This window comes from Mastomys coucha, unplaced genomic scaffold (assembly GCF_008632895.1).
Source record: "Mastomys coucha isolate ucsf_1 unplaced genomic scaffold, UCSF_Mcou_1 pScaffold21, whole genome shotgun sequence".
Taxonomy (NCBI): domain Eukaryota; kingdom Metazoa; phylum Chordata; class Mammalia; order Rodentia; family Muridae; genus Mastomys; species Mastomys coucha.
Window position 1 is genome coordinate 94,043,930 of NW_022196904.1, and position 15,241 is coordinate 94,059,170.

Sequence of the window (15,241 nt, forward strand, 5' to 3'; positions counted from 1 at the left end):
ATTGGCTGTGATGATTTTGAAAAGCATTCATTTCAGAAAAAGAGTGACTTATAAAGTCCTCTTCTTCAGACTTGATACAAAAGTTATAAACATCAAACAAAGCATTCAGTCTCTCTTAGTTGCTCTCTTACAAGTCACTTCCCAAGTTAACTGTCTACATTTCTTTTGGCTGTATAAACACATTTGAAATATGTAAGCTGTTCTGAAAACCATAGTATAGTATAAAAATATCAAATAAACAATCCTACTAATAGGCTGAGATAGGAGAAGCATTACATCAAGACCATTATGTGGTACCCAGCAAGGCATTCTCAAGTACAAACAAGCAGAAAGTGCATATGGATTGTACAATATTGGACCTATTTCTCCAATTACCAAATTAGAAAGACTACTGGATGATAGTCAATAAATTTGTAATTCCTCATACTTTTGAATTTGAATCTATTAGGATACATTGGCAATATTAATTTTCATATTAAGAGATATTAAGAAAAAGTAATTGTTACTTCCTGTTAAGTAAAGGAATTTCTTTTCTTTTGTTGTAAGAGCTGGAATTATATTTGTGTGGGTTTGTTGAAAGATTACTTTCTTGCTTCTTCTAGGATGTAGTTTTGCTCCTTATGTTGGTGTATTCCATCTATTATCCTTTGTATGGCTGAATTTGTAGATAGATATTGTGTAAATTAGGTTTTGATATGGCATATCTTGTTTTCTTCATCTAAGGTAATTAAGAGTTTTGCTGGATATAGTAGCCTTGGCTGGCATTTGTGTTCTTGTCAGGTCTGTATGACATCTGCCCAGGATCTTTTAGCTTTCATAGTATCTGGTGAGAAGTCTGGTGTAATTCTGATAGGTCTGCCTTTATATGTTACTTGATCTTTTTCCTTTACTGCTTTTAAAATTCTTTCTTTGTTTAGTGCATTTGGTGTTTTTACTATTATGTGATGGGAGGAATTTCTTTTCTGGTCCAGTTTATTTGGAGTTCTGTAGGCTTCTTGTATGTTTATGGGCATCTTTTTCTTTAGGTTAGGGAAGTTTCCTTCTATAATTTTGTTGAAGATATTTACTGGCCCTTTAAGTTAAGAGTCTTCACTCTCTTCTATACCTATTATCCTTAGGTTTGGTCTTCTCATTGTGCCCTGGATTTCCTGGATGTTTTGTTTTAGGAGCTTTTTGCATTTTGCATTTCCTTTGACTGTTGTGTCAATGTTTTCTATGATATCTTCTGCCCCTCAGACTCTCTCTTCTATCTCTTGCATTCTGTTGGTGATGCTTGCATCTATGGCTCCTGATATTTTTTCTAGGTTTTCAACCTGCAGGGATGTCTTCCTGTGTGATTTCTTTATTGTTTCTATTTCCATTTTTAGATCCTAGATAGTTTTGCTCATTTCCTTCACCTGTTTGCTTGTGTTTTCCTGTAGCTCTTTAAGGAATTTTTGTGTTTCCTCTTTAAGACTAACCAGAGGGCACAGAGACAGTATCCAAATTAACAAAATCAAAAATGAAAAGGAAGACATAATAACAGAAACTGAGGAAATTTGAAAAATCATCAGATCCTACTTCAAAAGCCTATACTCAACAAAACTGGAAAATCTGGAGGAATGGACAATTTTCTAAACAGATACCAAATACCAAAGTCAAATCAGGATCACATAAGCCATCTGAACAGTCCCATATCCCCTAAAGAAATAGCAGCAGTCATTAAAAGTCTCCCAACAGAAAAAAGCCCAGGACCAGATGGGTTTAGTGCAGAATTCGATCAGACCTTCAAAGAAAGCCTAATACCAATACTCTTCAAACTATTCCACAAAATAGAAACAGAATGAACACTACCCAATTTTCTCTATGAAGCCACAATTACTCTATACCTAACCACACAAAGACTGTACAAAGAAAGAGAATTGCAGACCAATTTCCCTTAAAAATACCAATGCAAAAATACTCAATAAAATTCTCGCAAACTGAATCCAAGAACACATCAAAATGATCGATCATTCACCATGATTAAGTAGGCTTCATCTCAGAGATACAGGGATGGTTCATTATACAGAAATCCATGATAGTAATCCAGTATATAAACAAACTCAAAGGAAAAAAAAAACATATGATCATATCATTAAATGCTGACAAAGCATTTGAAAAAATTCAACACCCCTTCATGATAAAAGTCTTGGAAAGATCAGGAATTCAAGGCCCATACCTAAACATAGTAAAAGCAATATACAGCAAACCAGTAGCCAACATCAAACTAAATGGAGAGAAAATTGAAGCAATCCCACTAAAATCAGGGACTAGAGAAGGCTGCCCTCTCTCTCCCTATCTATTCAATGTAGTACTTGAAGTTCTACCCAGAGCAATTAGACAACAAAAGGAGGTCAAAGGGATACAAATTCGAAAGGAAGAAGTCAAAATATCACAATTTGCAGATCATATGATAGTATACTTAAGTGATCCCAAAACTCAACCAGAGAACTCCTAAACCTGATAGACAACTTCAGCAAAGTGGCTGGGTAAAAAAAAATAACTCAAACAAATCAGTAGCCTTCCTATACTCAAAGGATAAACAGGCTGAGAAAGAAATTAGAGAAATGACACTCTTCACAATAGTCACAAACAATATAAAGTATCTTGGTATGACTCTAACCAAACAAGTGAAAGATCTGTATGACAAGAACTTCAAGTCTCTGAAGAAAGAAATCAAAGAAGACCTCAGAAGATGGAAATATCTCCCATGCTTGTGGATTGACTAAAGCAATCTACAGATTAAATGCAATCCTCATCAAAATTCCAACTCAATTCTTCATAAAGTTAGAAAGAGCAATTCTCAAATTCATTTGGAATAACAAAGAACCCAGGATAGAGAAAATTATTCTCAACAATAAAAGAACTTCTTGGGGAATCAGCATCCCTGACCTCAAGCTGTACTACAGAGCAATTGTGATAAAAAACTGCATACATACTATTGATACATTGACAGGCAGGTAGATCAATGGAATAGAATTGAAGACCCAGAAATGAACCCACACTCCTATGGTCACTTGAACTTTGACAAAGAAGCTAAAACCATCCAGTGGGATAAAAAGACAGCATTTTCAACAAATGGTGGTAAGTCAACTGGTGGTCAACATATAGAAGAATGAAAATTGATACATTCTTATCTCCCTGTACAAAGCTCAAGTCCAAATGGACCAAGGACCTCCACACAAAACCAGATACACTGAGTCTAATAGAAAAGAAAGTGAGGAAAAGCCTCAAACACATGGGCACAGGGGCAAATTTCCTGAACAGAATACCAATGGCTTATGCTCTAAAATCAAGAATCAATAAATGGGACCTCATAAAATTGCAAAGCTTCTGTAAGGCAAAGGACACTGTCAATAGAACAAATCAGCAATCAACAGATAGGGAAAAGATCTTTACCAATCCTACAACCGATAGAGGGGTAATATCCAATATATACAAAGAACTCAAGAAGTTAGACTCTAGAGAACCAAATAACCCTATCAAAAATGGGGTACACAGCTAAACAGAGAATTCTCAAGTGAGGAATACCGAATGCCCAAGAAGGACCTAAAGAAATGTTCAACATCCTTAATCATCGAGGAAATGCAAATCAAAACAACCCTGAAATTCCACCTCACACCAGTCAGAATAACTAAGATCAAAAACTCAGGTAACCACAGATGCTGGTGAAGATGTGGAGAAAGAAGAACACTCCTCCATTGTTGGTAGGATTGCAAGCTGGTACAACCACTCTGGAAATCAGTCTGGGTTTCTCAGAAAATTGGACATAGGACTACCTAAGGACACAGCTTTATCACTCCTGGGCATATTCCCAGAAGATGCTCCAACATGTAATAAGGACACATACTCTACTACATTCATAGTAGCCTTATTTATAATAGCCAGAAGCCGAAAAGAACCCAGATGTCCCACAACAGAGGAATAGATACAGAAAATATTGTACATTTACAAAATGGAGTACTACTCAGCTATTAAAAAGAATAACTTCAGGAAATTTGTTGGCAAATGGATGGATCTAGAAAATATCATCCTGAGAGAGGTAACTCAGTCACAAAAGAACACACATGATATATAATCACTGATAAATGTAGGCAAAGAGCATGGAATACTCATGAAACAATTCACAGACCACATGAAGCTCAAGAGGAAGACCAAAGAGTAGATGCTTCAGTCCTTCTTAGAAGTGGGGACAATATAATCAAGGGAAGTAGAGGGTAGAAAGGACTTGGGAGAAAGACAGAAAGGGGTAAAGAGGGGCAGAATCAGGTAGAGGAGGAGATGGAGGAGATGTACAGAGGAGGGTCAGAAAATTGAGCAAAGTGTATAGCAAATGGGGGATGGGGAACTGGGGGTAGCAACCAGAAAGTCCCAGATGCGAGGAGAGCGAGAGGCTCCCAGGACCCCATGGGGATGACATTAGCTGAAATACACCATAAAGGGAAGGAAGAACCTATAGCAACCATATCCAGAGGTTAGGCATGGCCCCCGGTTGAGGGATGGGGCCACCCACACATCTCCAAAATTTTAACCCAGAATTGCTCTTATCTAAAGGAAATAAAGGGACAAAGAGTGGAATAGAGACTGAAGGAAAGGTAATCCAGAGACTGCCCCACCTGGGGATGCATCCCACATGCAGACTCCAAACCCAGACCCTATTGAGGATGCCAAAAAGTGCTTGCTGACAGGAGCCTGATATAGCTGTCTCCTGAGAGGTTTTGCCAGATCCTGACCAATACAGATGCTGATGCTCACAGCCAACCATTGAACTGAGCACAGGGACTCCAGTGGAAGAGTTACGGGAAGGACTGAAGGAGCTAAAGGGGCCTTATCTTGCATCAGTGGGAGGGCAGGCCCTTGGTCCTGTGAAGGCTTGATGACCCAGTGTAGAGGAATGCTAAGGTGGTTGGGTTGGGGTGCATCCTCATAGAAGCAGGGTAAGGGGGACAGGATAAGGGGTTTGCAGAGGAGAAACAGGGAAAGAGGATAACATTTGAAATATAAACAAATAAAATAGCTAAACTTTTTAAAAAATTGAAGCTTAAAAGAAAATGGTCATTTTGACTATGTTAATGCTACTTATCTATGAACATAGATCTTTCCATCTTCTAATATCTTCTGATTTTCTTCAATTTCTTTTTTCAGGGACTTGAAGTTCTGATAAGAGTTGTTGACATTTGGTCTATTGTTATGTTTTATAATGCTAAATTCTATACTATTCTATATAAAATTGGCAACAGTCAATAATGGGGATGGGGTCACCCTTATTCTACTCTTCTAACTGCAGAACTGGTTGCTTCCCCAGTAATGTACCCCAGATACTTGTTTCTCCTGCCCATGTGTTCATGGTTCCTTTCCCCTCATAGATGCTTCAGGGGAGGCTTCCTCCTCCCTCTTCTTCCTCCTTCTCCCTCTGGTCTATCATCCTCCAACTAAGTCACTCCAAGCCCACTTACATCTCATCCCTTCATTAATTAGATATTGCCTATTTTATTTAACCAATAGATTTAAATTAATTAACACAGTTTGCACAACAAAAGCTTATAAACATAAAAACTCACTGGTAGGCCTCAACCTTTGGGTATAGAATTTATCATTACAATATTTAACAATAGACCAAACCTCAACAATTCTCAAGAGCAATGCTGTAAGAGCCTAGCACCCAAGACCTGCCTTTACTAACAATAATTTTCATTAATCCAACATATTTAGAAGACTTTTTTCAAAAGGAGTTTATCCAAAGCCCTCAGAGACTTCTAAATCCCTTGGAGATAACCCTTCACTCACCTACAGATTCTACCTGAAAATCTTGAAATTATTCTGTCTGTCCCTAACATCTTCATCTCAGTAACATGCTGAAATTCTGAGGGATGCTCAAAATAATATGAAAGAAAATAATATCAGAGAAAGGAAGAGGAAATGGAGAAGACCAGAAGACAAATGTAATGAGAAAGACATTAGTATTTGTGGTGTGGTAAGGATAATGGTTTATTTTATTTCAATAAAATACACGGAACACTCACTGTTGTTATAAAAATTTATTTATTCATACATTTATTCCAAAACACATATTATACTTATATGCCTGTTGGAAAATGTGCTATTGCTAAATTAGTTCATTAAAGAAAGATCTGTTTGTTTATTGAGTGAACATTTATTGCTTCCTAATCAAATACCAGGAGCCATAACAAGTATGTGATCAGTGTCTACTGTGGATGCAGAAATAACTCATTCATTCAAAAAATACATATACATTAGTAAACTATAGTAAAGGATGGAAGAAATAAACCAAGATTTCTAGCAGTGGAAAACAAATGACTAGATGTGGTTGGAAAATTCTCCAAATAGATAAAGGTGGGAAAAAAACAAAACAAACAAACAAACAACAATGAGATTAAGAACAAGCATGTCTGCTAACTCTGATTGGAGGGAGCCCAAACACTTAAAGAATCCCAGAAAGGGCACTTACAAATACATAACTAGTACCCTCAGAGCTCCCAGGGTCTCAACCACCAACCATGGACTGCACATGGAGGTGTCTGATGGTTCTGACAGCATGTATATAGTAGAGGATTGCAAATTCGATCAGCAATGGGAGGAGAGGACCTCGGCCCTGTGAGGGTTTGGTGCCCCAGTGTAGGGGAATTCGAGGGCCAGAAAGTGGGAGAGGGCGGGGTGGCAGACATGGGGAAGTGGGAGGCAACAGGGGTTTGTTTTTGTTGTTTTTGTTTGTTTCTTTGTTTTTTGGAGGGGAAACTGGGAAAGGAGAAATTTACATGTAAATAAAGAAAATATCTAAAATAAAAAGAAAATACATAACATAAGGGAAGTACTATGTACTGAATTTCAAGGACATGTAATGTTGTTAAACTTACAGCAAATACATTCAAGTGAGTGGCAACGGGAGGAGTTTTCAAGGGAATGAGTGAGAGGATTAGAAATGAAGAAAGAAAATAAGTAAATAGGACGAGAATCAAGAAAAATTACTGTGGACAGTAAAATTTTATGCTTTAGCCTCTACTCTTCATACTCAAAAATGAGAAAATAAAGAATTGTTATTATTATTCTCAAGGGTTAAAAAATATAGTATCAGAGGAAGAATTGTCTATCTCAAAATTAAACTGAAAGAGTATATAAAGTAAAGAAACCAGGCTTCATCTGCAATTCTGGAATCAAGTGGGGTATGAAGATTCTAAAATACTGGTTCTCAACCTCCCTAAAGCTGAGACATACACACCCTGCCCCTGTGAAAGGGATATTTGACCCACAGATTGAGAACCACTGCTCTAAAGTGTTTTCTTACTAACTCATACTCAAGATATTGCTATAATTTGATACTACTCTGAAGCCCCAATTTCTCCAGCAGAAAGGGTATTTTTGTTCCCATGTGTAGGCTGAGTGTGCACGTTACATGGTGGGAGCTGCCTCGTTTTCTCAAATGTCCAGAATAAGTATCTAGTTTATAGATGCTCTCACTAAACGTCAAGTGTGTAAAAATCCTTTTTTGTGTGTGACATGGTCTTGCTATGTATCCCTGGTCAGATTTCACTTCTTTGTAAGCAAATCGGGCTGACCTCAAACTCATGATTTTTCTGCCTCAGCTTCCCTCCTGAATCTGCATGCCCAGCTAATATTCTATTTCTTAACTATCTGATGTATCTATATCATCAATAGAAAGTATCGACTCTTAGAAGAAAAATATTCAAAAGATATTTGTTTAGTGAAGAACTGAAATTCCACACCTCTGTTAATCTTATATTCCAATATACAAACATCAGAGAACCCAGAATAGATTTCCCATCTTACAATATCCCAGGATGCTTTCTCTCCCCACCAAGCAAATGACTTGGTCAGTAGAGCTTCTAATCTATGGAGAAAGGCCATCATGACCCCTGAGGGCTAGCTGACAAAAATGTCAGTCAAGTGGGTTCAATCTTCTTGGAGCCTATAATTGTGAACAGACACTCTCTGATCTGTTTGGTCTTAACCCCATAAACAATGGGGTCCAAAGCAGGGGGGAAAAGCAAGTAGAGATTGGCAAGGATGACCTTGGCAGCAGAGGCTGTGGATGGCCCAAAGCGCTGCATGACCACAGAAAGAAAGCCAGGACCATAGAAGAAGAGGATGACACAGATGTGGGCTGTGCATGTACTTCCTGCTTTGCCACGTGCCTCTGGTGAAGGAAAATGCATCACTATCTTCACAATCTGTCCATAAGAGTAAGCAATAAAGGCCACATCCCCCACACCAAGAAAGATTGCCACAGCAAAAGCATAGAGACTGTCCACAGTTGTAGCCCCACAGGCCAGCTTCACCACTGACATGTGCTCACAGTAAGTGTAAGCAATTGTGTGTGAACCACAGTAAGACAATCGACAGGCCAGGCTTGGAAAGAAGATGGTTAAACCCACGCCTCGCAGTGCCACCAGGCCTCCAATCTTGGCGACAACTTCAGGGGTAAGGATGCTTGCATAATGCAATGGGTTGCAGATAGCCACAAATCGATCCAAGGCCATGGCCACCAGCACCCCTGACTCCATAGCAGAGAATGCATGGATGAGAAACATTTGGGACAGACAGGCATAGGAGCTGATGGCTGTGGCACCAAACCAGAAAATAGCCAGCATCTTGGGCAGAGTGGAGAGAGAAAGGACCAGGTCAACAAAAGAGAGCATTGCAAGAAACAAAAACATGGGCTGGTGGAGCCTTTGTTCTATCCAGATGAGAGAAAGCAGGACTGCATTCCCAGTTAGTGACAGAACAAACATGAAGCAGAAGGGAAGGGATATCCAAAGATGGGCAGCAGTCAGTCCTGGGATGCCAGTCAAGAAGAAAGTGTGTGGAAGGAGATGAGAATTATTAGAAAAAATCATGGTTGCTATCCCACACAAAGAGCAAAGAGCCACTGTAAAGAAAGGCAAAGATGTAAGATCAAATGAGTACAGATTATTAGAAACTCAGGTTGTACAGTCTCACTGATATCAACACCAGCACCACATCACTTTTACCTCACAGTTAGTTCTGAAGAAAGGCTCAAAAATAATTTTCAATTTGTTCAGTATTTCTTAACATCTTCAGATCAGAAGGATAAGACAGTGGGAAATACATTAGTGAGAAATTCAGAAACCAGATTCAAAGCTTAGTTCCAAAACATGTGTGTTCTGGGCTAATTTATATAGCTGTGAGTGCATATCAAGCATTATCAGTTTAAAAATCGTTCCTGTCAAGCTCATATTCCAAATCATCATTGGCCTTGGTATCATCAAATCTTAATCACCTAAAACTGCCCAAAATGCTAACACCTGAAAAGTCTTCATTTAGCTGTAACACTTTTCTGGATTTTTTGGCTGCCAACATTAGAGAATACTATGTAACCCCTGGAGTCTCCAATGACAATCAGACCCTTCCTTATATTATTCTAATCCTATTCACTTGCTTCCTGACCCAATATTTCAGTGACTGACTGCCTCACCTGCCATATCCTCCTCTCCAAAAGGTGGTGATGTGCTGGCATAAAGCATTTCAGTGACCTGGAGTGAACAGAAGCTCTTGAACACATAGGTAACATAAAGGCCAAAGAATGTATTGGACCCGCCTACTGAGGATGGAGTATAAAGTTAATCTGATGTTACCACAGCATATTTGTAGCATTATCTGTGTTCTCAAGATGCTCCCTAACAAATGTCATCATTCTGTGTTATTAGAGTCACAGAAATCTAGGAAGAAATAAATGAACCAGTGTCACACACATGTCTACATAAATGAATAAAATCACAGCCCACATCCACTGACCCAATAAGCTACAAGATGTCTCTGTGTCACAGTAGCTCTTACAGGGCAAGAAAGATCTAGGACCCTTGGACCATGACTAAAAGAGAATAACAATATAGATAGATGAAACAAGAACTAAGGAGCAGTGACTGGGGGATTATGAGTCTCTCTACATCTTAATATCTCAGGTAGCATGATCCTCTCATGTGACAGTTAAGAACAGGAATACAAAAATATAAAGACTTAATCAGTACTGCCCTCAGGTAATCATCAAGCCTTAACCCACCACACATCTGAAACTGTCTATAATATGAACATCTGGGGAAACCTTTCACTTAAAGGCATCTCAATTTTGCTGATGTTACTTGACTGCCAAGATTAGCTAATGATATATGTATGCCCTAGTGACAATAGTCAGGAAAGCCTTGGGTGTAAGGGGAAAAAAATCACATGCTAGGTGTGAAAGGAATAGCCATTGATCTTACAGCCCCAGTGATGACAAAAGTGAGTGTCTAGATAAAAGAAACAGAAGTCATCTTGGAATGTAGTTCAATAAACCACAGTTTTAAAGTGGCCAAGGAGTTTGCCTCTCCTTCTGATGGATGCCATATAACTATTTTCCTTTCCTTCAAGCACAACTGCCAAGGAGACTGTGTGATAATAACAGTTGGGAAGGCTAGACCATGGGGAATATAGCGTGGCCTAGAGTCCCAAGGTCATGGTACAGAATGCATCTAGAGTCAATTCATCTTTTCAGCCATGTCAGCTATGTTGACATTAAGAGAAGCACTTAGGCATTTTCAAACCTCCAAGTAGGTTTTCTCACATGTAAAATGCTTATATTAAAATCTGCCCTTCAATGGCATAGTGAAAATTGAATGAGATTTAATATAAAAAAAATTGTTAAATGTTGAAATATCACTTTAATTGGACTGTAAGTAATAAATGATATGCTGGAAGCTCTCTGGTTAAAAGTAAGAAATTTGGGGAATTTCAAGACAGGATGCAGTACTGGAGTTACCTGATCAAAAATACTGAACCCATTCCTGCCCATCATGCTCCCCTCTCCCTTCCCAGTAACACACTATTCAACTAATCGCTCCAAGGGTATGGTGCTATGAGGGGAATAGAGGCTCAAGAGAAATGTGGCTCTGGTTATCTGAGCATCTGCTTCAAGTTATCCGCTAAATAGTCCACCTTCAAGCCTCTGTCTTCAGAAAACTGTTAGAAATAATTACACCTGATAGCCTTCGGACTAAAAAATATAACTATTGTATCCATGTACTTCAGGAGTCAAATCAAGGAAGTAAGAAAAGAGGGAAAGGGTTAAAGAACCAGAGAAATCCCAATTCCAAATTGCCTTTATAAATGTTTTTCCATGACTAGTCTCCTAGGCATCAAAAAGGATCAGGCCTCCAAAAGCCTCCTAATCCAGGACTGAATTGTGTGCTTTGCTGAGGAATTTTCAAATACTCATTTCTTCCTTGTCTGTCCCATAAAACACTACACAGAGGTCTGACTAGGCTTCTAACAGAATGTATAATATTACCTATGTTCTTTTAATTTTTGCTTAATGACATTAAGAGCATGCTACTTCACTATAAACTATCAGACTACCCAGACTATATAGGACTATTAAAATGTGGGTATAGCCTTTATAAGTATCTCTACCCTGAGTCACTACTCACCAAAGAACTGCGTTGATTGACCTACAGAAGGGTAAGAGGTTAAGCTACCAGTCAGGCCCCAAGAATAGAGTATTTAATAGGATGCTTTTGAGATATTGTCTATAGGGATCCAACATGAATTTTCAACCATCTAGATACCAATTAATATTTCTGCCTTCTCTTCAAACAAAAGTCTAACAATATCTTTTCTTTTTACTGAGTCCCATGAGAACAGCCCCAGCAGGGAATATTTTGAACAGCATTATCCCAGTGTACCTTGCCAAGAAGAGCCCAAAATCCTGCATCGAGAGACAAGGAAAGAATTATTGTAGTGGATACCGGGAGTACTTAAACTGGTGATGATCTAGAAGAATCTGTTCCAAGATGCTAAAGAAGAAAGCAGGGCAATGGGAAGGAGCAGCACAGAACATTACCAAGGAGACCCCCAGGTGGTCAGGAAGAACCATGAGAAGAGTAGATCAATGTGTAGAAGAAGCTTTTGATGCAAGGGAGAACTTGGCCAGAGAATATGCCAATGGTCCTGTGTCTAATGTTGCAGTGATGGGTCCAAGGCTAAGCCAAGTGCTGTAGGTGTTGTTCCCCATATGCCTTCTAACAACCCAAGCCTTTTAATTGGCCTTTCTATAATTTACTCACTTCTCAATCATTAAATCACCCTTTAAAAAATGGTGGATCAACCTACTGGAGATAGGGGTTATCTAGGATCAACCTACTGGAGATAAGGATTATCTAGGACTATGGAAGATTTGGATGTTACATTTGACAGGAAGGAATTGGAGAACTGTATGTACAGCCTCCAGAAGAAAAGATATATATGATGGAATGCCTCAATCTTCACATATTATTCAAACCCAGGAAGTATTTTCTAACAAGGGAAAATGATTTTTTTCTATGAAGCTTTAAGGTGAAGCTGAAAGACCCGAACCCAGAGACCCTTCCCCGAAATGCGCGCTTAAACAAGGCTGGAAAATTACCAAGAGTTCCCCAGGCTGGTTTGGGGCCAAACAAGATCTTTGTGGTCTGACACCTGGGTGAAATGTTTCAAAAACACCCTCTGTCAAGATCAACAAGAACAATGAGATTGCCTCGAGACAATGGGACTGCCCGAGATCCTCCTTCCCAGAACTCAAGAACAATGGGACTGCTCCAAGATCTCAAGAACAATGGGACTGCCCCGACAGAACTCAGGTTGAACCCTGAGTCACCCTGGCCTAATTTACATCACCCAATCAGAGACCTGTAACCATGCATCTGCTTCTGTATGCCTGCTTCCGGCTCATGCACCCTATAAAAGCCCCGCACCTCAGTACATCAGCGCGCCACTCTCCTGAGAGCAGACGCCCGGGTACCCGAAGCCCTAAATAAAAGCCTCTTTGCTCTTGCATCCGAACGCCTGGTCTCGTCGTCCTTCAGTGCACGGCCTCGGCCTGATAGAGGCCCGAATCTGGGTCTCTTCAAAGTGAGAGCAAACTCATTGTGCCAACTAGTTTTATAGTAACTTGACACAAGCTAGAGTCATTTGGGGAGAAGGATTCTCAATTAAGAAAATGTCCCTACCAGATTGATGTATAAGAAACCCTATGGTGCATTTTTCTTAATTAATGATTGATGTGAGTGGGCCCATCTACAGTGGGCAGTGCCATTCCTGAGTGGGTGGTCCTGGATTCTATAAGAAAGCAAGTTGAACAAACCGTAGAGAACAGTGCTGCTTACTGGCTTATTTCCCATGTTCCTGCCCTGATTTCTCTTAGTGATGGATTGTGACCTGAAAGTTGTAAGTGAAATAAACTCTTTCTCCTCAACTTGCTTTTGGTTATGGTATTTTATCACAGGAATAGAACTGAGGGAGACCGGCCAGTGGGCCCTCACTCCGTGGGTGATCTCGGACTGGAGAATTATTGAGTACCTGTGGAAATAAGCGGGTGAGGGAGAGACAAAAGAAACTGACACCAAGATGTATCAAGGTGTGTTTTTACTAGGGGAAAACTGAGTTTATATAACCAGATGAATAATAGAAACCAAGGGCAAACCAAAACCAAACAATTTAACATAAACACGAGACCAGAGGAAGGGAACTTCAAAGGCAAGTCCAACAAGGTGAAATGGTCTTTGATCTCCAGCTGTCCGGCATCCGCGGGTGGCATCAGCAGTCCTGGGGCTGAAAGGTAGTTTCAGTTTCGTTTTCCAGGTTGAGGGGGAGGGAGCCCACATAGAACCCCTAAGTAGGACATGAAATTAAACAATTTTTTGAAACAAGGTCTCATTATACAGCTTTGACTAACCTGGAACCAGCTATGTAGAACAGGCTGTCCTTGAACTCATAGCTCTCTACTTGCCTCTTCTTCCACAGTGCTAGGATTAAAGCTGGGCACTACCATGCTCAGCATGCATATAAATTTACAGTTAGGATTGAGACATATTTTTGTCTCTTCAGAATGATAATCCCTTTGCCTCATCCCCTAGGCTCCATAAACCAGCTCACAGTTCCAGCAGCATCTTAGGCTTACAAGAAACCATACTGGCACTAAGGACCCCAAGGAAGACATCACCCACCCCTGCTAACACTCTTTCCAAACAGCACCCCCTCGCCTAGGCTTCATATCCCTCCTGACCCACAACTCCAGCAGGAGACTTCTGCTTTACTGAAGGCCACAAGGTTATTAGGAATCCTAGATGACTAGAGGCCAGCATAAACACACTCTCAACAACAGCCACATCACTATAGTACCATCAGAGCCCAGCAATTCTACTACAGGAAGCCCTGGATATACCAACACAGCTGAACCACAAGAAAATGACCTGAAATTGAATCTTTTGAAGATGATAGATAATCTTAAAGAGAAAACTAATAAATGCCATATATATGTATATATATATATTTGAGCTGTAGAGATGGCTCAACAGTTAAGGGCACTGACTGTTCTTCCAGAGATCCTGAATTCAATTGCCAACAACCGCATGGTGGCTCACAACCATGTAATGGGATCCAATGCCCTTGTCTGGTGTATCTGAAGACAGCAACAATGTACTCACATACATAAAATAAATAAATCTTTAAAATAGAAAAAAGAAATATACAATCAAACATGTGAATGAGATGAGGAAAACTATTTGAGACCTGAAAATGAAATTAGAAAAAATAAAGAAAATGCAAACTGAGGGGGTCCAGGAAATGGAAATTTTAGGTAAGCAAGCAAGAAGTACAGACACAAGTATCACCAACAGAATATAGGAAGAGAGAATCTCAGGAGTGGAAAATACAACTGAAGAGATTGATCAATCTGTCAAAGAAAATGTCAAATATTAAAAGTTCCTAACACAAAACATCCAGGTTATCTGGAGCATGATGAAAAGAACAAACATAAAAATAATAGGAATATGAGGAGGATATTCTCAGCTCAAAGGTCATAAAATAGCAATGACAGTGAGGAGAGAGTAAACCCCCTAATCTACTTTTCTAATGGCTAGACTGGCCACTTCCCTGCTGTGTACTCCAGAGACTTGTTGTCTATATCTTCATGGGTTATTTCTGCTCCAGCAGTCTGGTGTCCTGGAAGGGCAGGCAATTTCACACAGGCACATGCTGCTGATTCATCATAACTAATTCAGACTTTCTGTTCTCCCCATCTTCTCCTCCTCCACACTTCTCCTCTCTACCACTTCTTTCTCCTCCTCATGGTCCTTACCTGCAATCCTCATCCAGGTAACTGAACCTACCTAACCCTATTCCTTCCAGTAACTGTCTGTAGACATTTTTATTT

At 39.6% G+C, this 15,241-nt stretch overlaps 1 protein-coding gene across 1 annotated transcript; it reads right to left on the minus strand.

Moving 5' to 3' along the window:
- Positions 1-7,917: 7,917 nt before the first annotated feature.
- Positions 7,918-8,923, minus strand: LOC116100783 (olfactory receptor 52K1-like). The gene has a single exon (XM_031384515.1). It carries the CDS (start codon positions 8,892-8,894, stop codon positions 7,941-7,943), a length of 954 nt encoding a protein of 317 aa, XP_031240375.1. The 5' UTR covers positions 8,895-8,923; the 3' UTR covers positions 7,918-7,940.
- Between the last annotated feature and the right edge of the window lie 6,318 nt (positions 8,924-15,241).